Source organism: Fusarium pseudograminearum, chromosome 1 (assembly GCF_000303195.2).
Source record: "Fusarium pseudograminearum CS3096 chromosome 1, whole genome shotgun sequence".
Classification (NCBI taxonomy): domain Eukaryota; kingdom Fungi; phylum Ascomycota; class Sordariomycetes; order Hypocreales; family Nectriaceae; genus Fusarium; species Fusarium pseudograminearum.
In genome coordinates this window covers 10,726,238-10,749,425 of record NC_031951.1, presented here as the reverse complement: position 1 = coordinate 10,749,425, position 23,188 = coordinate 10,726,238, and the positions used below count along the sequence as shown (strand labels likewise).

General features: G+C 49.8%; 6 protein-coding genes across 6 annotated transcripts, besides 3 other annotated features; 4 read left to right on the top strand and 2 right to left on the bottom strand.

Annotated features, from left to right (window-relative positions):
* Nucleotides 1–428: 428 nt before the first annotated feature.
* On the top strand, nt 429–1,592 carry FPSE_01215 (uncharacterized protein; the record flags this gene model as incomplete). The annotated part of the gene is made up of 1 exon (XM_009254335.1): nt 429–1,592. One exon carries the CDS (start codon nt 429–431, stop codon nt 1,590–1,592), a length of 1,164 nt encoding a protein of 387 aa, XP_009252610.1.
* Nucleotides 1,593–4,368: 2,776 nt separating this feature from the next.
* Nucleotides 4,369–4,407: a microsatellite.
* Nucleotides 4,408–5,616: 1,209 nt separating this feature from the next.
* Nucleotides 5,617–5,671: a microsatellite.
* Nucleotides 5,672–5,739: 68 nt separating this feature from the next.
* Nucleotides 5,740–5,767: a microsatellite.
* Nucleotides 5,768–6,574: 807 nt separating this feature from the next.
* FPSE_01216 (uncharacterized protein) lies at nt 6,575–10,306 on the top strand (the record flags this gene model as incomplete). The annotated part of the gene is made up of 1 exon (XM_009254336.1): nt 6,575–10,306. One exon carries the CDS (start codon nt 6,575–6,577, stop codon nt 10,304–10,306), a length of 3,732 nt encoding a protein of 1,243 aa, XP_009252611.1.
* An 824-nt stretch (nt 10,307–11,130) lies between these two features.
* Nucleotides 11,131–12,314, bottom strand: FPSE_01217 (uncharacterized protein; the record flags this gene model as incomplete). The annotated part of the gene is made up of 2 exons (XM_009254337.1): nt 11,131–11,891; nt 11,957–12,314. 2 exons carry the CDS (start codon nt 12,312–12,314, stop codon nt 11,131–11,133), a joined length of 1,119 nt encoding a protein of 372 aa, XP_009252612.1.
* Nucleotides 12,315–13,830: 1,516 nt separating this feature from the next.
* On the bottom strand, nt 13,831–14,590 carry FPSE_01218 (uncharacterized protein; the record flags this gene model as incomplete). Its single annotated transcript, XM_009254338.1, has 5 exons — nt 13,831–13,869; nt 13,930–14,123; nt 14,214–14,256; nt 14,320–14,498; nt 14,584–14,590. 5 exons carry the CDS (start codon nt 14,588–14,590, stop codon nt 13,831–13,833), a joined length of 462 nt encoding a protein of 153 aa, XP_009252613.1.
* A 1,093-nt stretch (nt 14,591–15,683) lies between these two features.
* On the top strand, nt 15,684–17,731 carry FPSE_01219 (uncharacterized protein; the record flags this gene model as incomplete). The annotated part of the gene is made up of 4 exons (XM_009254339.1): nt 15,684–15,938; nt 16,004–17,057; nt 17,110–17,617; nt 17,671–17,731. 4 exons carry the CDS (start codon nt 15,684–15,686, stop codon nt 17,729–17,731), a joined length of 1,878 nt encoding a protein of 625 aa, XP_009252614.1.
* Nucleotides 17,732–22,282: 4,551 nt separating this feature from the next.
* FPSE_01220 (uncharacterized protein) lies at nt 22,283–23,054 on the top strand (the record flags this gene model as incomplete). Its single annotated transcript, XM_009254340.1, has 2 exons — nt 22,283–22,593; nt 22,655–23,054. 2 exons carry the CDS (start codon nt 22,283–22,285, stop codon nt 23,052–23,054), a joined length of 711 nt encoding a protein of 236 aa, XP_009252615.1.
* Between the last annotated feature and the right edge of the window lie 134 nt (nt 23,055–23,188).

Here is a 23,188-nt window from a genome sequence, read left to right as displayed (position 1 = left end):
GAGCTACGGGCTGTTTTACAGGTCATTAGTCTCAAAAAGGTTTGTGCAATCATCCAATCCAATATTCAATGTTTCTCCCACTTCCCAAGGGCAGCCGAAGTGGCGGCAGGAACAGAAAACAGAAACTATACAGTAGCCCAGAGTCTCAGTTCCGCACGGCCGTTTTTGCTTATTCCTTTTTACTTTCCCGTTCCCGATTTCGACTCGTTGGTTGCTGCACTGTACCTAGTACCTTCGTACTTATACCATCTCCCCCGGCCTATCGTCCCACTCCTCTCGCTTGTCGAACTTAGAACTGTATTCCACGACCTTCGTTACTGACTGTACCTCGTTCAACAGTCCACCAGACGACTTTTATCTGTCGTATATATTCCACCACTGAACACCAGTGTCTATAGCTCACCACGTGAGCTAACCCACCATTCAATATGAGCCTTGCCGAAGCTGCGCCCATTTCCCGCGATGATCGATATGACGACCAGCGGCTAGGCGATTCAACGCCTCGAGCCAGCGAACTCAACACAGAAATGGGTAGCCAGCGCGAAGACACAAAGAAGGACGGAAAGAGCAAGATGCGTGGCTTGTTTGGTCTTGGCAAAAAGAAGTCATCGACGCTCACAAAATCTGATTCGAAAATCGACTCCAACGAAGCCAAGACTGAATCACGCAACGAGTCTCGAATTCCTTCCAACGCAAATTCCAACCCCACCAGCCCATCTCTATCTCGAGACGCTTCCAAGCTATCCTCAAACCACCCATCACGGTCCCCTACTGGCGATCAAAGCTTCACTATGCCTACGTCCCCGAGTCGCGGCTTCACCGGCTCTCCACGATTGTCTTCGCCAGCTACATCACAGATCTTTGAGCGTGATGTACAGGAGAGTTCTGTTATCCTGCCCAACTCCCCAGCCATCCCGACGCATATTCAAACCGAGAACTACATTCCTCCCGTCCTTGATGATGCATCCGAAGCCATCACGAATCACAAGCTAGACCCTGATTCAGTCGAAATTGTGACTCATAGCTCGCATCAACCCGCCGCGGTGACAGTCACAGGGGCCAACACTGGCCTCCCCTCGTACGATCCCTCTGCGAGTGAGTGGGCAGCGGAACTCGCTTCTTTTGCCGACCGGGACGCTGTTTCGACCGACAACGCCTCCAACTATGGGTCCTTGGACTCCGCCGACGTGCGCAGACTATCATTCATCTCGTTCGCCGACGTCGTACAAGCTGAACACAATCCTTCCTCAGGTATTGCGGGCTCCCGCGACAGTATCCACCTTGCAGGTCTTACGTCTCTGCCGGCGGCAATGAACCGCTCACCTTCACCCATTCGATCACCTGTATCGAGCCAAGGACCCGAGACTAGCCCTCCTACGAGCAACCCCGGCAGCATGAAGGGCATTGAGTTGAGCCCCTCACGAAGACCCCTGGGTAGCCCAACGAGCATCAACAACCTCAAGCTCAACGTTTCAGGGGGCGATTTGAACATTGAGACAATGAGCCAAGCTTTGCGAAGAACTGGCAGCACTGATCTCAGCCATGTTCGCAGCGGTCCTGCAAGCCCAATTGAGAGCTCCCACCTTCGTTAAATGCAACATTCAGCGTGATTGAAATAAAGACACCCTAGGGGGAGCAATGATGATATCCACACAGCAAATGCAACTCTTTTTCTCTATTTCTTTTTTACCATTTGGTGATTATACTTCTTCACTTCATTCGATTCGACTACGATACCTCCTGGGCATCGTCATTTTGGGGGAAAGGAAACACTGGGATCTGGCAATTGGGAGTTTGAAGAGAAAGTTCTACTAGGCGTCGAGACGTTTCCGCGATACAGGCATTTGTACATATGCCATGCTTTCTTGGCCGTTGTCGTCTTGTTTTCTGATATAAGGAAAATACAAAAATCCGCCACGAGTTGGCAGTCCAGTATTGAATATGCTAGCCTTGTCCATCGTTGTGAGTGATCATCAGTGTAGGAAGGTTCAGGGTAGGATGTGAGCTCAATGTCGCACCATAAATGTTAGGACGGAAACACGGTCAATGGATGTTATGTGTGACTCTATATTTGACTTCTGACCAAGGCATTGTCTCCATACACAGATTGATCACAAACGTCCGTCCTTGGTTGACGAACCAGTCCTGAAACGACGAATGTATCTGCCGTGACTACGAGGGAGATGTAAGCGTTCGTCTTGCAGTGAGATCACACACGCATCAACATGGTGGATCTTTTCATGCCATGAGTGGTCTTGATGGAACAGGGCATGATTATCACGACAAAACGTTTGCCGACAGTCTCCAGAACCGGAGTTTCTAGTGGATGTTTCAATGAGAAACCCCGATGAATATACTAGAACGGTGGATCTCGTAGACGAGATTCTTTACTCAATGCAGATTCCTGCAACTAATGGCGTGGCACTACATGAGACATGGATGTTTGGTATCAGCCATGACGACGACCTGAAAAGGACATAATATGCATGGAGACACAGACAATGTTTTGATTCAGCCATTGAAATCTGTATTGATAACAAGCGGTGTGCTTGTGTTGCGCGAGGCGCTGTTTGCTTGATACGCTCGTGAGCTGAAGATGTTTCGAAAGACTCTCAGGTCGAGCGATGGACTGTGCTTGGATTACGGAGGCCGCAAATGGGGACGCGGTCAGGCAAGTTTGTATAAAGCTGGGAACAAAACAATCTCGACTGATTGGTATTCGGCCCCCCTGCTCCAACTAATCCCAACCTGTGTTGAGTCTTCCAGAAGCATTCGGCTGGCGGAGGCATGATCCGGGGGGCGAGATGTGATTGATGATGCTCGTATAAGCGAGAGGCCCTCTACCCAAATTTGTGACAACTATGTAACATCGGGGCATGAAGAAAAAGAAACGCGGTAAGGTCAAATTTCACTAACGACAGGGTCTGGTGTTGACACGTAGGATGCTGAATCTTGATGAGCCATGCAACGTAGCTAGAAAAAAGTAAATATCATCTACTGTATCTGCCTATGACGATCGAGAGAGGCTCTTCTGCAGATGTTACATGCACGTGCGAATGGTACATACGTCCCACGCCGCCGGGACGGGACTGGGGGACCCGCGTTGTTAGAACCAACAACAGCCTTACCTTTTGGATGTAACTTTATTGGATTGGGTAGGAATGCATAGTCTTCTTGCCTTGATCACTGCAAACAACTACGAGAATAACTAGTACTACTAGCATTAGTCTAGCAGGATATGGATACGTGTAGTGCTATGCCGTGAATTCAGGGGCATCAATGTCATATCTCAGCTTATTCCCGGACTATGATAGGGATACCAGGGGCGGAATATTTACGAGAAAGCCCTATCAACAAAAGCCGATACGTTCAAGTACGAATAAGATACGCTTTGACGACCGGCGTATTATTGTATTCGGAGAAAAGATGAAAGTCATCTCTTGTTCTTCTTCCTCTAGCCTTGCCAAGAACTGTTGACTACGAGAAAGCGATGGCCATGTGGGGGAATCGGGCCTCAAATCTTAAGTTTCTCAGTGATATATGCCAGGAACACGAATACTAGCGGTCGTATAAACGGAAATTTTGGGCGTAGCTGCAAGTGAAAGAGGCCAGGTCCAATATTGATGTGACTTTTCTGGTTCCAGCTTCCCCGATGCCCGCCCCCTGGCCTGTCTGCTTTTTTTATAATTGTCGATCTCGTTCTCGGACCAGTTAGAGTTGGAGACCCAGGAACGAAAAGAGATGTGACGGAACTAGGAAGTTCTCACTAGCGGCTGCTCAAGTTTGAGTTGCGTAGGTGCTAACGAAGCAAAGTGATGCTATCAGCCCGTTCGCTCGCTGCGGGCAAAGGATGAGACTTCCCGGGTGACATTCCGGCTGATTATTCCCATCCTACGCCCGCAAATAAGCTGACAGCTGGACGCCAGGAACTAGAAACTCCTGAGCTCCTTTGACTCTATTTTATGCCTAGTAGCTAAGGCTTGCAGCCTTTACGAAGGAGCGATCTACAGTTCGAGTCAGTCATAGCTATCTCCAAGGACGATAGACTATTGTGTTGAAGCTAGCGAACGTTGAGATTGTGTAGTCTGTACTTGTGAAGTGCCCTGTTCCCAGCTGGCGGGTCGTCCGGGATAAGGGTATCCAGGTGATGTCTCTTTACCGTGGCCCAGGTAGCTGTTACAATCGCAAGGAGAGCCTTTACTGGAAAAGCTCATCCGCGGGCAATCCATCTCTTTGGTAGAAAGCATCCGAAATACCCTTGTTTCTCTGTGTATTTGCGATGGGGCTATCGACAGGGACGCCGGTATTTGGTGGAAACACTGGGCGACTTGGGATGAAACTCGAACAAGGGATGTTGTGCGGCGCTGTGTGATGGTGATGGTGATGGTTGATGGTTGATGATGTTGGCATATATCAAGGCAGTTATGGGTGAGAAAACAGGAACCAATATGATGGATCAGAGCGTATAGAGAATGTACTAAAATGGTCCAACTTTGGCAGGTCATTAACTAAAGGGATAAGAGAGAGAGAGACGAATACGTAGGGTGCTGCCTTCCTACCTACCTCTAAGCTATCCATCAAGTGGAAAGTCCGCCCATCAGCTAAGCTGGCTGACTGATGGACTAGCACTAGCCTCCACTGCCTTAGCAGCTAAAGCACCTGTAGCTAATGTTGTAGAGATCCGCTGTCTCTCTAAACTCCCCCCACTCCTCCACTGTTGCGTGCTGCGTTGCGTGCCCATAACCAGGATCATGAACCACCCGGCCCTGGTTCATGATCCCAACTTACAGGGCCTGTATTTCTTTTTCATCCTTTTTGTTAAGCATGACCATCATCAATCATGCTTTACTAGGTATTATTAGGCTTTGACTCTCCACTTACTCCGGATCCTGTCACGATAAATATCCCACAAGGTAAAATGCAAAATCGTTGGTTGAAACAGTCTGTAACTGAGATGTAAAGTCATCGTAGTGCAAGTAAGATGATGTCCCCTTTTTCTCGCCACGGCCCGCCCTGTCTCGGCATCTTCCTGCAATTAGAAAGAGACAAGTAAATAAAATGATTGGATATAGATCCTCAACGCCAGATCTAAAGCCGAAAAAAAAGAGGCTGCATGCCTGGGCTGGCTGGGGATCGGCAGCAGGAAAAAACACAGACTGTCCAAGGTTATCTGCTGAATCCCCGCTTCTCGAAGCCGAGCCAAGACTTAGGAAGAAGAGATGCAGATTTTTAGATAATTAATCCGATAGTTATCAAAAAAAGAGATTAAATGACAAACTGTCAAACTGTCAAAACCCATCAACCTCCGGCAGTTGTTCGAGATAGAGTGCCTTGTGCTATAGCCTAATAAGACTCTTCAAGGTCAACCTGGGTTCCTCATCCCTCCCTCGTGACCAGGAAAAGATACAAAGACCCCTACCACTGGACTGGACTAGGACAGCGTTCAAGGGTGGCCGGTTCTGGTGCTGGCAAAGATGGAAAACAAGGGCCTTTTCTCGGCTACGGCTACTGTATGCACGCTTAAGCCTGAGCTTGCGGGCAGACAAGGCGAACTCATTGGCTCTGTGCCGAGTCCTTGGGTCTATATCCGTAGAGAGATGGACATGACATTCGACTTTGTCTTGACTTGACTTGACTTGACTTGGGTTGACTCGACTCGACTAGACTTGACACTGAGAAAGATATACGTACGTGGCGACGTTTGTTCTCTACTTCTCATTTCCCTTTCCCTTCAAATGTACACACACACACACACAGACACACACACCTCTCTGGTTGATTCATTGTGTTGCATTCTCTCACGTTTCTGCTTCTCCAACTCTTGTCTCTGCCTGTCTGTACCTTGCATAAAGATACAACCTCTACCTACTCATCTCGACTTAACTCACCGCAATTCGATTCCTTTCTAAACGACCTGGACAAGTGCCCTGCAAACCTGGAAACTTGCTCGTTGACTGTCTGAGCGCACCTACGCTTATCGTCATTCATACTGGTCTCGCGTCTTGCTATTGCTGTATTGGGATAATTGTCAATGTATGTTATTCTTGGCTTCTTCGTTCTTTTTTCCATTCATTTTCTCTTTCTCTCCCGACTGGTCTGTTTGGTTTTAGTGCAGTTCCAACCTGTATGTTGGTCCCCCCCCTCCACTGTCGCCCGACCCAGTCGCCAGTCCAGCCGAGTCTAGTCCCGTCCAGCTTGCGATTCGATTCTTTCTATGCACAGACTAACTAACAAGCCCTCCCCGCAACCAGTCACTGATTTATGAGATCTCTCTCAACAATCGGTTCTAGCACCCGGAGACATTCACGATAGGCGCACTATCTGACGTCGTTCGACGATAATATTCCCATCGCCAGCATTCGATACCGACCCTCATTGAGACGGCACTTGTCATCTAATCGCTTCCCCTCACCCGCAACAAAGAAAGCCCTCGAGGCACACCCAAAACCTAGCCTTAGACACCGACCCTATTAGCGAAAACCCACTACTATTGCTGTTTCTTTCACCTCAATGCGGGACGGGCGCGTGAATGTGGATGTGGACAAGCAATGGCTTAGGCTTGCGACCGCCAAACATGGACGAACAAGACAACTCTCGATCTGGTACCTCCAGTGATACCACGTCTTGGAACCAAGCCTCAACCTCCGACCTCAACCTTCCCCGGGACCCAAAGATGGAGCGCTCAAGCGCCTCCAACCTGAGGTCTGCCTTTCGAAATACACTCATAAATGCCTCCAACACCGTTCGCTCCGTAACCCCCGATCCCGTCGAGTCTCCCACGCCTCCTACTCTCAGCGTGACGACCGATTCTCTTCAATCACCAGAAGATGCTTTCCTGCAGCAGACCTCACCCCGCTCGATACCCTCCTCTGGCGGTCCTGCTCGCAGGCAAGGCATGGTTTTCAACGAGGTTTTCAGCGAGTCTTACGAAAGCAGCGAATCCAGCCCTCCAAGACAACACTTGCGACATACGAGCGGAAGTCTACGGCCTCGGACGCGCACCATGGATACTTCTATGCTAGCCCAAAGAAGTGTACCACCACCTACATCAGAGCGACACCGTGTTGGCAGTGTGAGCTCGTCAGGGTCATTACACCCGTCAGATGAGCTAAGACCGCAGCTCAGCTCGTTGGACTCTTTACACCACTCTGTGATAACAGGGCGAGACTCCTCAGGCGCACCCAAAGATAAAAAAGCTAGAAGACTTATGAAGCGGCAATCGTCTCGGCCAACCTCTCCCCTCATCTCCCCACCTCCTTCCGTCGACTCACTACCCTTACCCATAGCTACCGATGATGCGAATAAAGTTCTACTTCTCATGAGAACCCTGTGCGGTCGGATGCGCGGCGAGATCGAGTACCAAGGCGAAACAGGCGGCCCCTGGCACAGTGGAGTGGCCTACATCGAAGAAGAGAAGGGGTGTCTCATGTTTGATTCGGGTCAAAATGGGCCCTTTCACATCCCACTTGTTTCCGATCTGCGTGGTTGCAGGGTCCTCCCTGTCGATTATCCCGAACTGACTAAAGAATGTTTGGAGTTGGTTTGCCTGCAGCCTCCTATCGAAATCTTAATATGTCCTCGGCAAATGGAGGAATTTGATTTGTGGCTGGCAGCTTTACTGTGCTGGCAACAATTACGCCCAACGGGTATCAAGCTTTCCAATGGTAAGCCGACTAACCAGGTTATGCCAATGAGACCGGAGCTCAGGAGGCATGGCTGGTCTCAAGAGAAGAATAAACCTACCAGTATTATCAAGGTCGGAAAGGTTATGTTATGGGACAAGGGTTTGGCTGTCTCACCGAGGGCCATCGTCAAACGACCATCCACTAGAGATCTCCGTTCACCAACTACGTCGTGGAGGAGGGTCTCTTGCATTCTCCAGGATGGCGGAGAGTTCAAACTCATGACAGAAAACGATGTTACGGTCCTGTCCATCATTGACCTTTCACAACTCTCTCGTTGTGCCGTCCAACAACTTGATCGCACAGTGCTCGACGAGGAATACTGTATTGCCATATTCCCAATTTATGCCACATCATCTACTCATCTTTCCATCTTCCGACCAGTGTACCTAGCACTCGATAGCAGAGTTCATTTCGAAGTTTGGCTGTGTCTCCTTCGAGCTTTTGCAGTACCAGATATATATCACCTCGACGACCCCAACACATCACAAATCTTGGAAGTAGACAACATCGAGGCCGAACACGAGGGTGAAGTCTTCCGGATTGAAAAAACCATCAGTGTCAGAGTGACTGAAGCAAAGATCAAGGCCAGGCCGAATGGGATCGGTGGGGTTGAATCGACAATACACGAGAGACCAGGACGGCCAGAGCCTGATCCTTTAATGGGAAATTATCTGGCCGAGGTCATACTTGATGGCGAAGTGCGAGCGCGGACGACGACCAAGACAGGGACGAAGAATCCTTTTTGGAGAGAGGACTGCGACTTTAATGATCTTCCACCTTCTACACCATTATTATCTGTCGTGTTGAAGAGGGTAGAGGGAAATCTGGATAGTTCGAGCAACCTTCTTCAGGCGTCTGTAGGATTGCCAAGAACGCGGAACTTGCAAGAGTTTGTGGTCGGAGCTGTTGATCTTGGTCTGGATCAGATTGACCGCGGCAAAGATAACGAACAATGGCTTCAAGTATTCGACGAGAAGCACCAGTCTGTTGGACAGATGCTGATCAAGGTGAACCACGACGAGCATGTGGTTCTTCTGTCAAAGGAATATGAGCCTCTCAAAGATATCCTGCACCGGTTCCCAGCTGGATTGACGAATCAGATTTCGGCTGTTTTGCCCGGACATCTACGTCGACTATCAGAGCTATTTCTCAACATCTTCCAGACATCCGGCACTGCTAGCGAGTGGCTCATGGGCTTGGTGGAAGACGAAATTGACGGAATTGGTAACCAGGCTTCTATGAAGAAGTATCGATTCAGCAGTCGCCTCAAATCCAATGACTCCGTTGACGCAGCGACCGATCGCGAGCTCATTGTACGAGATATGAGCAAGTCACTTGCTGGAGAGGCGAACTTGCTCTTCCGTGGCAACTCACTACTAACGCAGTCTTTCGAGTTTCATATGCGCCGCCTTGGCAAGGAGTATATGGAAGAGATCCTGCAGGAGAAGCTTTTCGAGATTAACGAGATCAATCCGAACTGCGAAGTTGATCCCAGCAAGATTTCCAACGAAGCGGATCTGGATCAGCACTGGACTGTTCTCATCCACTACACGACTGAAGTGTGGAAGTGCATCGCCAACTCAGCCAACCGACTACCACCTGAGCTACGACACATACTCAAGTACATTCGAGCAGTTGCAGAGGACCGCTACGGAGATTTCTTGCGTACCGTCACATACACATCCGTGTCCGGTTTCCTGTTCCTTCGTTTCATATGCCCGGCCATCTTGTCGCCAAAGTTGTTCAACCTCCTCCGTGATCACCCCCGACCTCAAGCGCAACGAACATTTACGCTTATTGCGAAGGCACTGCAAAAGCTAGCAAACCTGTCCAACTTTGGCAAGCGAGAAGAGTGGATGGAACCTATGAACCGCTTCTTGAATCTGCAACGACAATCTGTTCGTGACTATATCGACCAAGTCTGCAGTATTCCTGCAGATCGCGAGACCAACAACTTTGTCCCGGCTGGTTACAGCACACCTGTTACTATCCTTGGCCGCCTGAGTCCGACGTCCAAGGAGGGCTTCCCTAGTCTACCGTACCTAATTGACAACACCAGAAACATGGCAAGCCTTGTCAAGTTATGGGTCGATGCCAAACCAGTTGATGACAAGAAGGAACAAGTAGACCAAGAGCTCCTTGCTTTCAACGACGTCTGCTTCGCCCTCCAGGAACGTGCCGACGCCTGCCTCGCAAAAGTCGAATCCGAACGTGCCAGCGAAACAGCAACAAACGCCACAACAGAAGACATCACCGAATCCCTCGAACAAGCCTCACTCATGGAATCCCTCTCCATCTCATACGCCGGCTCCTCAACAGCATGGAACGACACCTACGATCCTCCCCCACCCGACAGCTCAGGCAGCGAAGTCAACGACGATAACACCGCGCAGAACAGCCGCAGACGCAGCAAGGAGCGTCGTCGCCATCACCACCACCACAGAGAAGGCTGGGAGCACCGCAAGCAGCGACATGCGAGTGCGGGAGGGAGTGCGAGTGCGGGTAACACGCTCAAGTCTAAGAACGGACGCGTGGGACGCACAATTCTCAGCGGCATCATGCGCATAGGTGGGCGCGGCGAGAGCCCCGAGGGCAGGGATTCTCCAAAGCATCACAAGTAAAAAGAGTCGAAAAAGGAATATTTTATATCCATTTATACACAAACAATCACCCTCACCCTCACACACTCATATATATACATATATACCTTCTTGACGACTAGATGGGGGAGAGCGCTAGTCTTTATGATTGAATGAAACAATACAACTTCTTTCAAACACTATCTATATCTTGTCTCATCTTTTCAACATATTTCATCGCCTTTCTTTCTTTTGTACAGGTTTATTTTCATTACATCTTTCTCTGCGGTTGGTGTTGGAGGGCGGGCTTGTAGACTTATAAAGTGGTCGTCTATCAAACGTATTTAGCAATGGAGTCTAGTCTTGGGTTTGGGAGGGATCAGACCGTGATAAACGCTGGGCGTTGTCTAACGGAGAAGGAAACAGAGTAAATTGTTGGTTTGGGTGGCATATAGAAAAAGGGGATGGATTATTGTAGTTTCTAGATAAAATAAGAGATAAACTTGACCATGAAGTGCGATCATGTTCTTTACAGAGACTGCTGTCCCTTGATCTGGCCCAATACAGCAAAAGATAACCTAGTCACACATATCACAATCATTATGGCGCCGTATCGTATAAAGTAGATTGCAACATATGCAATTCGATGGTATCTCATTCAGCGCCGACTCCTTTGTAACCCGCTTTTTCCTCGCATGGGTCATGTTATAATAAAAGATGGATCATGTCCTCCGCCCCCCCTTTGTCATGTCATGTCAAACATTGGCTTTAGTTTTGTAAATACAATTGGCGTTCTATACCGCTCATGATGAGTAAAAAACGGACGCCTTCTATTTTCCCTGTGATGCCTTCTGGGCAGGTATCACTTAGGTGAAGAATTTCTTGTAAGCAGCCTTCTCCTTGGCAGCGCGAGCAGCAGCCTTGGTCTTGACGCCGTTGAGCTCGCGGGTAATGGCGCTATCGTTGGGCGCGAGCTTGTTGGCCTCGGTCAGGTCGCGCACAGCGGCCTCCTCATCCTTGAGGTGGATGTTGGCAAGGCCGCGACGGTAGAAAGCCTTTGCGCGGTCGGCGTCCTTGACTCCGCTGACTTCGAGGGCAGCAGAAGCAGAGCGGGCAGCGTCGTCCCAGGCCTCAAGCTTGATGTTGAGGAGGGCTGAGTTGTTGTTAAGGGAGAAGCGCAGGGCTTCGAGCTCGTCCTTGATGGACTGAGGCTGGTCCTCAAGCTCGGGCTCCTCGTTGATATAGCGCAGACCCTTCTGGTACTTGTCGAGTCCAAGCGAGTAGTTACCTGACTTGAAAGCAGTGTTGCCGTAGTCCTTGCTGGCCTTTGCGATCTTGAGAACAGCGACAGCGTCGAGAGTGTCGGTGCAGTCCTCGGGGAAGTCCTCGTAGGGGTCGCCGAGAGCGTCGGGCTGCTTCACATCGGCAGCGAGGGCGGCATCGCCAGTGAGCTCACCACAGTCGACAATGAGAGCCTCCTTGGCAGGGCGGTCGCCTGACTGGGTGGTGAGGTTCTCGATCTGGCGAACAACGGACTTGCCGTTGAGAACCTCTCCGAATACGACGTGCTTGCCATCGAGATGAGGGGTAGGGACGGTGGTGATGAAGAATTGGGAGCCGTTGGTGTCTGGTGGGGCAACAGTGTTAGCATCATGACATGGTACGAGTTTGACTTGTGTTGAGCAGACTTACTGGGACCAGCATTGGCCATGGACAGGAGGAAAGGCTTCTCATGCTTGATGGGGAAAGCCTCGTCGTCGAACTTGTTGCCGTAAATAGACTCGCCTCCAGTGCCGTCGCCAGCAGTGAAATCACCACCCTGGATCATAAACTGCTTGATGACGCGGTGGAAGACGGAGCCCTTGTAGTGCAGAGGCTTTCCAGACTTTCCGATGCCCTTCTCACCAGTGCAGAGTGAGCGGAAGTTGTCGGCCGTCTTGGGGACGAGGTCGGCGTAGAGCTCCATGGTAATACGACCAACGGACTTGCCGCCGAGGGAGATGTCGAAGTAGACGCGGGGTCGCGCGGGGGAGTCGCCTTCAGCCGCCATTGTGAAGTTTGGTGGTGATGGAATTTGGAGAGGTTGAGGGTGAGAGGAGAAGAGAGAGAGATGCAGTCGCTGGAATGATGAATAAGAGGGGTCCTGGGAGGAAGAAAGAAGGAGTTATCACGACGTGGGGTTTGTTTGTTCAAGGCAGAATCGCACAGAAGGAAACAGATGGAAGAGGGGAGCTTCTTTACCAATTATGGAAAGGTTCCGTCACGATGCAAGTAATCGTGCCGCTTATAAGTGGGGGACTGGATTGAGGCCAGGGTACGATAATAATAGATTAACAGGCAATTGAGTTGAATTGGATTGGACCAGGGACAATATTGACATATACGATACATTGCTTGCTATTCAGGCCACTTGTATCAGTATTAGCAGTATAATTGCAACTGTCAGTGACAAACTCAGGTCAAAACTCTGAGATATCTTGGACTAGGGCCAAGTAGATCCCGTCAGCCCCTCCCGTCCCTGGAAGACGTGCACGGGTCAGGCAATAGAGGCGCCGTTTCTTTATGCAAGCGATGAGCCTCGGGATGGAAGTTAAACTCTGTTTCATTGGCATTTACAGTGATTAAGAGATAGTAATGGTACGGAATAAATAGTGTCCAAGTTAATTGACCCCGGCGAGGTTCAAATTGGCTCTACAGCTAAGAGAAATTAGAGATATGACCCTTGAAGTTTACTTATCCTATACTAGATAGCATATAGCTGTGTCTCAGTTAGAAAGCTGAAATATTAAAACACTCACCTTTATCAGCTCATACCAAACAACCAAAAACAACATCACATCATGCAAAGCACCCAATCTCATCTCACATAAGTGGGGGAGGGGCAAGATGATGATGAGGAGGGGTCACCAACAAAGGACAGGGATCTGATAAGCGACCAGCCTCGAATGACACACACGATGCTTCCAGTCAACCGACTCTATGGACAAAGAGAGCCATCAAGGTCATATCAACAGTCACATGAAAGGGGGTGAGCTTAAGTTATCGTGATATACCAATGTCAAACTATATCTTCATACAATGATACAGAGGCACCATCGCTTAAATCGTCCTTGGATTGCCTCTTTAGGTAGGTACAAACACAGAATTTCAGCCCTTGTTGCACAACACAAGTGTTGAGCGTACAAGACATGCCGTGATTGTGTTGGTTGTTGCTCGCTAGGGCTTTCAGCTCTTTTTGTAAGAGTCAATAGCCGACTCCCTTCCCGAAAATGCGGCTTCTCACAGCAATTGTATCATATGTACTCCAGTAGTGACGCCAAGTTGGTTGGTTCCAAAGACATGGCATGTCTTTCTATCGATAAGTCTGTGTGATATCAAGAGCCTTTGCTCCAAATTGGGGTGTGATGTATGAAAAACCGCCTCATACTGACTCACTGTATTATCCCTTATGCTCTCGCCGACAATAGCTCCGTGAAACGTCCAATTCTTTTGTCTAGCCCGTCTATTCCTCTATAGACCATGTCCCTATAATCCATGTCCTTTATAGAACGTCACATTCAGCCCATCTATTCCGTCTTGGCGCCGTTCTTCAGCTCAAGAGTGACCTGTAATATTATGCCATGATTAACATCTCACAAACAAACAAACAAAGGGACAAAACCTACCGGTCCATCGTTGACGAGTGCTACCTCCATCCACGCCTGGAACTGGCCATCCTTGACTCTCTCCTCCATGTACCCAGCCTTGACCTTTTGCACAAAGTAGTGGTATAGCCGGCGCGCTTCCTCCGGGTTGGCTGCGCCGTGAAAGTCAGGCTTGGCTCCCTTCTTTGTGCTGGCCAGTAGAGTGAACTGCGACACTGTGTCCGGATATTACGTCTCAGCCATTTGGTTGCCTCCCTTTTGTGGCGGAAAGGATAGGATGGGAAATGCATCAGGCCGTAACTCACCGCAGAGAACCTCGCCGCCAATATCACCAACACTCTTCTTCCACTAGATTTCCGAATATGTTAGATCATGAGTCTTGCATATGCTAACATCAAGGTTGAGTCTTACCTTGACGCCCTCCTCATCATCCCACAACTTCATCCTCAAGACCTTGGCGGCCATGAGATCGGCTTCCTTCTCTGTATCCCCAGGGGCCACGGCCGCAAAGGCCAAGACTCCCTTGCCGATCGACGAGATCATCTCCTTGTCGACGGTCACGGACGCCGACAGGACACGCTGCAGGATGACTGTTTGAGTCGAGGTTGGTTAGCCTTTTTTCCCCAGCCCTCGTGTTTCATTCGCTTTGCTAGTCGGCTATTGAAATGCACATACCCTTCATATTTGTGATTTGTGAGTTTTTTCCCCTCTCAAAAACTTGTGTGTATTTGAGAATGTAAGTTGAATTATGGGATGGGCTCGAGTCAAGCTCTTTGTATGTAAATGTTGCTCCGTAGCCGGATCGGCATTGGTTCCGACTTTACCGTGTAACTTATCACTCGCTTTCAGATACAAAAGATTCGTTACAGCATTTTACTACCAAGATAGTCATGGAAGTTTAGGACAATTAAGAAGGCTACAAGATACGACCTTGAAATTGAGTTTGGACTTTAAACTCTGAGCCTATTTTACTGGAATGTATCACAAATGCACCCTTTCTTAAAGCTCTCACACAGGAAAAGGGAGTCCATCATGCAATAAACGGACATGAATGCTAGTCATGTGAGAAGAAGCGCCTAGCGACCTGTGCTACATTACCCGTACTATGCCTGGCACTTATGCACAGTAGACTTTAGCGAAAAACCACGTCATTGAAACTATCCCGCAATAACGACACTGGAATATCACGCCATTATTGAATCTATAATCAATACATTGCCTAATAGTCCCTTTTTCGAGTTGCGGATTGACTGACTGTAACTGCCAGTTATTATTTGACTTTTCTCCGGGCAGGCTCTGTAATGCTCACTATTGTAGCCCCTGCAACCCGTTTCAGCACCTAACCGCGCCTCGCCCCAGGTGACCCGCGCTCTCTCATCCAATCAAAACGCTGCGGCTGCTTGCCTCATCACTGGCATCCACACTCCACATCTCCCACCTTGAACCTTAGTAACATCAAATGCTGGCCAGCCTGTCTCTGTCTGTCTTTAGCAACCGCATTTCATCCACCAACCGCTCGCGGAATTGAGCCTCCTAACAACGGATCCTGTATCATCACGTTATTATATTTAACGACGACGAATCGCATTACACGCGACGCGAGGTTTAATCCCCCTAATAAAGCTTCCCCCCCTCTCCTTGCGCTGGCCACATCCTCCTCGACAGGTGCAGCCAAAGACGCATAACGACGCAGCTCCCGACATCGCAGTCGACCGACACAAGTCCTGACGAACGACTAGATCCTGCGCCCCAGAGGCTGCATATTTCTATTCACAATGGCGGCAAGGAAACTGGCCCAAGAGGTCGACAAGTGCTTCAAAAAGGTCGCCGAAGGGGTGACTGAGTTTGAAGCCATTTACGAAAAGATCGAACAATCGAGCAATCCCGCCCAAAAGGACAAACTAGAAGATAACCTCAAGCGCGAGATCAAGAAGCTCCAGCGACTGAGGGATCAGATCAAAACATGGGCCGCTAGTAACGACATCAAGGATAAAGCTCCGCTGCTGGAGCACCGGAAGCTGATCGAGACGGTTGGTCCCCGCTGACAAAACGAGCAAGGTACAAGTTCATTGTTGACCTGGTTGTGTGGAAATAGCAAATGGAAAAGTTCAAGGCAGTGGAAAAGGCCATGAAGACGAAAGCATATTCGAAAGAGGGTCTGTCAGCCGCCGCCAAGCTCGATCCCAAAGAGCAGGCAAAGGTCGAGGCCAGCGAGTTTCTCAGCGGAATGGTCGACGAGCTGGAGCAGCAGATCGAGACTCTCGAAGCCGAGGGCGAATCGATACAGGCGACCATGAAGAAGGGCAAGAACAACACCGCAAAGGCCGAACGCATCGCCGAAGTCGAACGGGTTATCGAACGACATAAGTGGCACCAAGGCAAGCTGGAGCTTATCAGGAGATCCTTGGAGAACGGCGGAGTCGAGCCCGAACAAGTAACCGACTTGGAAGAGAGCATTCGATACTATGTGTCGGATGGCATGAATGAGGATTATATGGAGGATGAGGAAATGTACGAGGAATTGGATCTTGAGGACGAGGAAGGCACCTACGGCATGGGCGCCGACGGCGAGAAGGGCTCCTCTCTGGATGCGCAATCTGTGCAAGAGGATCTGACACCTGACACTGACCTACCAAAGCCACTAGTGAGGAAGGCGCCGAAGGAAGTCGATCCAGTACGGAGGACATCATCCCAAACAAAGTCACCCTTACCCGCCCTCGCGACACTTCATGCTCCTCTACCAACCATCAGCAATGGCAACTCTGGAACACCTGCTATGAAGCCCGCTTCAGTGCCCTCAAGGCCTGCTGGAGAGGGTCTCAAGTACGCCTCTGCAGCTGCGGCCGCAGCCGCAAGTGACAAGAACAACGTGGGTATTGCCCCGTTACCTCCACCACCCGGCGCCGCATCTTCAAGCATATCTCCATTGCCGCAATCTCGGAGCAGTGCCACCAATTCTCCTGCTACATCCTCTGCCCAGCCCGCTTCTCAACAAACAGAGTCCAAACAGCCTACACCAGCGCCAGCACCTGCCGAGCCTGAACCTGTGCCTACGCCAGCACCCGTGCCTGCACCGACAAAACAGTCGAAGCGATCAAAGGCTGCTGGAAAGCAGGTTTTGGTGCCCGAGACACCAGCGTCGTCAAAGCGTACGTATACTCGACAACCGTGCTTGGTCTCGATTACTGACTTTTCACATAGCCGCAAGGACAAATGGCACATCAAATGGTATCAAGTCTACCGAGGAAGAGGAAGAGTCCATCTACCACCTACCAGCATCATTGCAAGATCTGGTCGATACGTATGAGACTTCGAGAAAGAGACCATACCCTCCCTCCGCACCATCAGCATTGCGCATGATGACTGCCAGTCAGGCCAGCTGCCCCGATGTCGTGGATGCTGATGTGCCACGAACATATCGACCCGACGTGCCGGTACCGCCAACGGGGTCTAACTTCCCCCGCGAGCCGCTCCCCCTTTTCGACGACCCGAGGTTGTACTCGCGCATCGATCCCGATACGCTGTTCTACGTGTTTTACTACAAGCAGGGATCTGCCCAACAGTACATGGCTGCCAAGGCTCTCAAAGACCAAAGCTGGCGATTTCATAAGCAGTATCAAACATGGTTTCAAAGACACGAGGAGCCCAAGAACATCACCGAAGATTTCGAGCAGGGAACGTATCGATTTTTCGATTATGAGAGCACTTGGTTAGTAGAATCTTGATCATTAATCGTGGTGCGATATGCTGACATGGCTGCAGGATGAATCGACGAAAAGCCGACTTCAAATTTGCCTACAAGTTTCTTGAGGATGAGGTCTAATCGTAGATTAGACCAACATCGGACGATCGCCTCTCTTTGGTTTGTGTGAGAGAAATGGAAGGGAGCTATGGATTCGGGCAGTCTGTACTTTGGTTTTGTGACCTCCCGGAGAGGGCCACAATGGGAGCATAGGGAGACAAGAACGGCATTAGCGGCAGCCTCATCTTCTTTTCCTGTGCTCGCTTTTGTTGTCCTGTCCTATTGGGACAGGTAAATATGCTACAAGGGGCGTTAGTTCCCCCATCGTTTGAGATATGAATACGAACCCTTCGAGTGCCGGGCTACAGCCCTGGATGACAAGACTTTCCAGTATATGAATACCAAACGTGACAGTTTCGTTTGCCTCGTGAATCCTCTGGTAGATACTCGTCCACGAAGGCAGGAAGCGGTGAGAAGCCTAGTTTTTGGGGAGTCGGCCACCTCTTTTCTTGCTGCAGCCTCATATTCGGTTGGCGTTGAAGGCAGACACTTTGCTTAGTGGCGCACAACCATGTTATGTGCCTGCCTTGCTGACATGATCTCTAGCGTTCCTCACTGTGTCAACCAATGCTGTGTCTGCTACAACATATCCTTAGTAAGGCGTTCCAAATGATAGATCCTGAAGCGAAGAACCCAGCGACTTGGGGTTGCTGCGTTGCTGCCCAAGGACTGAGAAGACGCCGAATTCCGAGAGCTTCCAAGGCGATATAACTATAAGAGGGGAACCAAATTCGGTAGAGAAGCGGATGTCTTGTTATTCATCTTGAGCATCTGTTGTCCCCTTTCCTCTATCAGTCACCGAGACGCAACACCCTTCGTTACCTTCAACAAGGCAACGCTACACTTGTAGCACATTTCACATCATTCAGACGACGTGGCTCGCGGAGATGGCAATACACATGAGTGAATGAGACACAGACAGATCCTTGCTGTCCTCAGGGTACAAATGCAACTGCAAATGCAACTAATCGTGCTATCTTGAGCTTTGTCTTTGCTCATTACGCCTGGGCTGACATGTGTATGACTTGATTGAGAATGACACGACACGATAAATTTCCAGCTCTACTGTCAGGCGAAAAAGACCATCATGAAGAGGTGTGCGTTATCACTGAAGTCAAGGTTAACGAGATGAATGCCTCGGTGGCCTCGCCGCCGACACAGTTGCCTTTTTCATATGCCCTCATTAGTATGCCTATCAAGTCCTCGCAAGGCAATCTGTTCGTTAGCATTCGTCAGCCGCCGCATTTGTCGGTGAGGTTCGCTTCACGAATGACAAGCTTGCGGCACAGCGACACAGTTCTGCGCTTGCTGCCATCCATCACTAAAGTTGAAGGATTCATCTGAGCAGAGTCGCCGCTCGCCCCCAACTGTGTCGGCGTTCGCCGGGAGAGCTGACTGGGGTATGAATGGACCCAACGCATGATTACATTGGGAAGGCTTCTGGAAGGCTTCTATGCCCGTCATGCGCTATTAGAGCTTCGCGGATGCAGATCCATGATACGAGAAAGGGGCATTATTGAGCGGGCGTCAATTGAGTACAGTGAGCGACATGGGTCAGTCTTCCTGCCAGGTTGTCACAGATGAGAAAGGGTTCTGGGGGGTGGTGATGTGTCCGATGACCTTGCCAAAGACGATGATTTCATGGCAGGCGAACCATTTTCAACACTCCTCCTGCACTTGCTGTTCGCTCCTTCAGTCAGCCTCACTTATACATCTCAATTTCGTCCAAAAACCTAAACCACGGTCTGTTGAAATGACCGACAATGACCTATTCGGAAAATTTCTTGGAGGTGGCATGTAAGTGCCGGGGGAATCCGCAAGATTATACAGATAAGACAAGGCGTCCAGACTTGTTCTTGATCAGGCATAGAGACGATTGCTAATTCTCTGACTAGCCTAGCACCCTGGGAGACTGCCTCGTCATTGTTTCGCGACACGCCAAACTGGCTGCGATTAGATAGTCTGATAGACGCAGGACAAGTTACACAACGCTGAAGGTCAAACAAACAAGTGACCGAATTGTGGGGAGCTGTAAAGGTGTGAAGTGAAGGTGTGGGAGATGGCGGAATGACGGTGCCGGGTTTAATTTGTCTGTGCTTTGGATGTGTCAGACAAATCGAGGCCGTTGAATGCCATTTGCCATTGCCATTCCCTGACAGAACTGACTGCCACGGATGTTGATCAATCAACTATCCCTAAAACAAAGTTATTTCGCTGCCTGATGCAGCAGGATGATCTGTTGGTTATCCAGTAAAGGAACAGCCATTTGATTGGCACATCTCCTGCGCTTTCTCCATAGTCTTGAGGCTCGTGCATGTGCTTGTGAACATGCTTGTGAACATCGGGCGGTTGTTTAATGGCTTTGCACCACAGAGATCGGCACGACAAGCTGGCCTTGCAGGTGGTGTTGTACTAATGCGAAGCATCAACTTTAGGCCGCCGCATGAAAGTGCATGATGTGATGCAATAAGATGAGACAAAAAAAGAGGATTGGGAAGGGATTGGCTTGAATGGAAGTGCAATGAGCTACAACATCATCTGCCTCTCTTTTGGTGTTGCGATGGAAGGCACCTTGGGGTTGCAGTGAATTGGGTCATAGCTTCTCGCTACGGCATCTACTCGTCTAGACTAGAACACCAAATGGAAGGCAGGTACGCAGGGGGTAGCTGCAAAGGAGCAGGAGGGGTAACCAGTGCGATGATGATAGCAAGTTGAAGTGATGGCAGGCAGGGTAGACAGGGCAGGTACCACCTAAAAGGTGCACTGCATCTTTCTTGTGTAGAGGCAGGTATGGTTTTTTTTTTCACTTACAGAAGGTACAGAAGGTACCTGCTGCGCTGTAGTACGGGCTCTGCCTTGTTGTTCTGCCACCACCAAATCATCCTCAATTATCGCTTTATCGTCATTTTCAACCTGTCTTCTCTGACCGATAGACAAGATAGACGAATCCCGGGCCACGTCGATCTAATTCCTCCCGTTACCGAGAGTCAAAAGCGTTGATTACATTCCGCGGCTAATACACACCCATGCCCTTTCTCGCTGCACCGAAGCTTCTTTTGAACGGTAATCAGGGTCACAAGCACACAAATGAGTATTAGCCAAACCAACTTTACCTTTTGGTATTGACCGAAATCCGCTGTGCTGGCCTCGCACAGCCCCTATTCAACAGTTGCATACAACACAGTCACAGTCAGTGTTTCGCTTATCGCTCGTCACCAACTTTGTCCTTACTGCCATCACTGCCGCATCCACTCCAGCCAGCCCGTGCCAGAACCATTTGTCAATTGGCATTCAGCCCCAGCGCATTGCCACGCCCGGTCGCCGCCCAACCGGCAACATCATCAGTTGCCGATTCCCAGTGAACCCGCCAATTATGGACAAACTAGACAATTGGCTACCCTTTGCCTCGAGCCTGCAGCCAAGACGAAACCCCCTAAATGGGTTTCCACCCTGGCTTCTGACCAGACGGAAGCTTAATTCCATACCATCGATTGCAAAATCCCATTGGGCTTAGCAGTCTTGTACAAACTACTGTTGCGCTATTCGCAAGTTCCGTTTGACCCGGAGCTCCGTAAGGCGACCACTTGTTCCTGGTCCTCTCCTCGACCTCCGAGTGCGCTATGTTAGCTTCTTTGTTGCTGTTGCATCGCCCGCCATCTTTCCCTCTTCAGGACACCGGCCAAGAATGCGTCACTCTTGATAGGGTACCTACAACCTTGACGTGGTCTCCACACATGCTACTTGTTGTCGTCTCTATCAAGCTTGACTTGACCCTAGTTCCCACCCAATCGACAAAGTCTCGATTACTTACACATCACGAGCCAGCTTGCGCCAAATGCTGCTTCGCCTTCAACCCTTGTTCTATGTACTGCGTACTGCCCCCCTTGCATTCCTCCAGTCCTCTGTCCTGGAACTGGTTATCTCTTAGCCATCTGTCATCCAGCTCCATCCATGCTCTACCTTATCGTGGGTTGGTCCGGGTTCCATGAGCTGGGTTCCCCGGCAGCTACCCCGGTCATGCCCTTAACCCCAGAGTGCACTATGGAACCCTGACGACACTTGCTGGGCCTTGCTACCAGATGTGGCCGCGGTTGTTTGTGTATGCGAGGTCTCTTACAGTTTCAAGCGCATGCTGCCATCTACCTTTTGTGTATTACACGAGTGACTAACCTCGCCTCACTGACCAATGTGCGATTTGAGCCTCACCTTGACTTACACGTCCTAGCTTGTACTAGTCTACTTTCTGCAACACCCTTATCCCATATCTCCCTCAAGCATATAACCACTGCTCTCGTCCTCTTTTTATTGTATCATCTATTGATCAATATCATATAATTTCTCATGCCACTACAGACTTCATCTCTTCCCTTCCAAGACCGCCATCAAGATATTACTTTGGTTGCGGGCTATACTTGCATGTTCTTTGCATCACTTACAACCTCTCTCGAGCTGATTCATAAGTCATCAGCTCGACCTCTCAAGCACCCGTGCTTTCCATATCCAAGCTGATCAACTTGCACATTAAACGGTTTCTTCACGGGAAGCAAGCTGTCACAAACAAAAACCATCAATATGGGCTCCAACCAATGGTACAGCAACAGCAACGGCTGGTATCACGCCTCCTCTCCTCAAGATCAGGTCTCATCACCTACAGAGTACTTCTCCGGTTACTACCAGTCCCAACCTATGGCCAGAGATATGAGCTCTGGGGGCAGCTCTCAGGCTTCTACTATTCCCGAGTCACCTGTACAGCACAACTACTATGCTGTGTATGGTTCATCACCAAACACCTACTCCGGCTACCAACAGACACCAGGTTATGAGCAACAGTTCTCTTCCGGACAGGCCATGGCCGAGGAGTCTATCATTCCCCGCAGTGAAACGTACGTACAATCTATGATCCAACCATGATTTGTCTCATTGCTAACTCTTGTGTCTAATTAGTGGTAACGACTGGCCAGTACAATGTCTTCACCCTGGCTGTCCTGCTCGCCCTTTCAAGCGAACTGCAGATCTTCTTCGTCACTACAAGAATACCCATGCTCCTGAGTCGAGCAAGGACGTCTACTTGTGCGACTATCCTCGTTGCGGTCGCTCCCGAGACCCCTTCCACCGTCGAGACCACTTTCGAGACCATCTCCGTGAATATCACCGTGAAGATATCCAGAAGCGTGGAGCAACTGTCAACGAGGAATGGCTTGAGGGTCGATATGCGCCCGCTGCCTGGTGGCGCTGCCAACGCTGCCTTGTTCGAGTCTACGTCTCCAAAAACGGTTTCGAATGCCCTGGCTGCAAGACATCTTGCGAGTCTAAGCGTAAGGAGAAGCGTCGCAGCCGATCCTGAATCCTGTGGGCGAGAAAACAGCCTTGCACATAGAAACAGCCTACCACAAAGCACCGGAAAACATTACACTCAATGGCTTGAAACTACGACATCGGCTGAGAGCATGTCCACCAAAGTCGTTCAAAACAAGAACT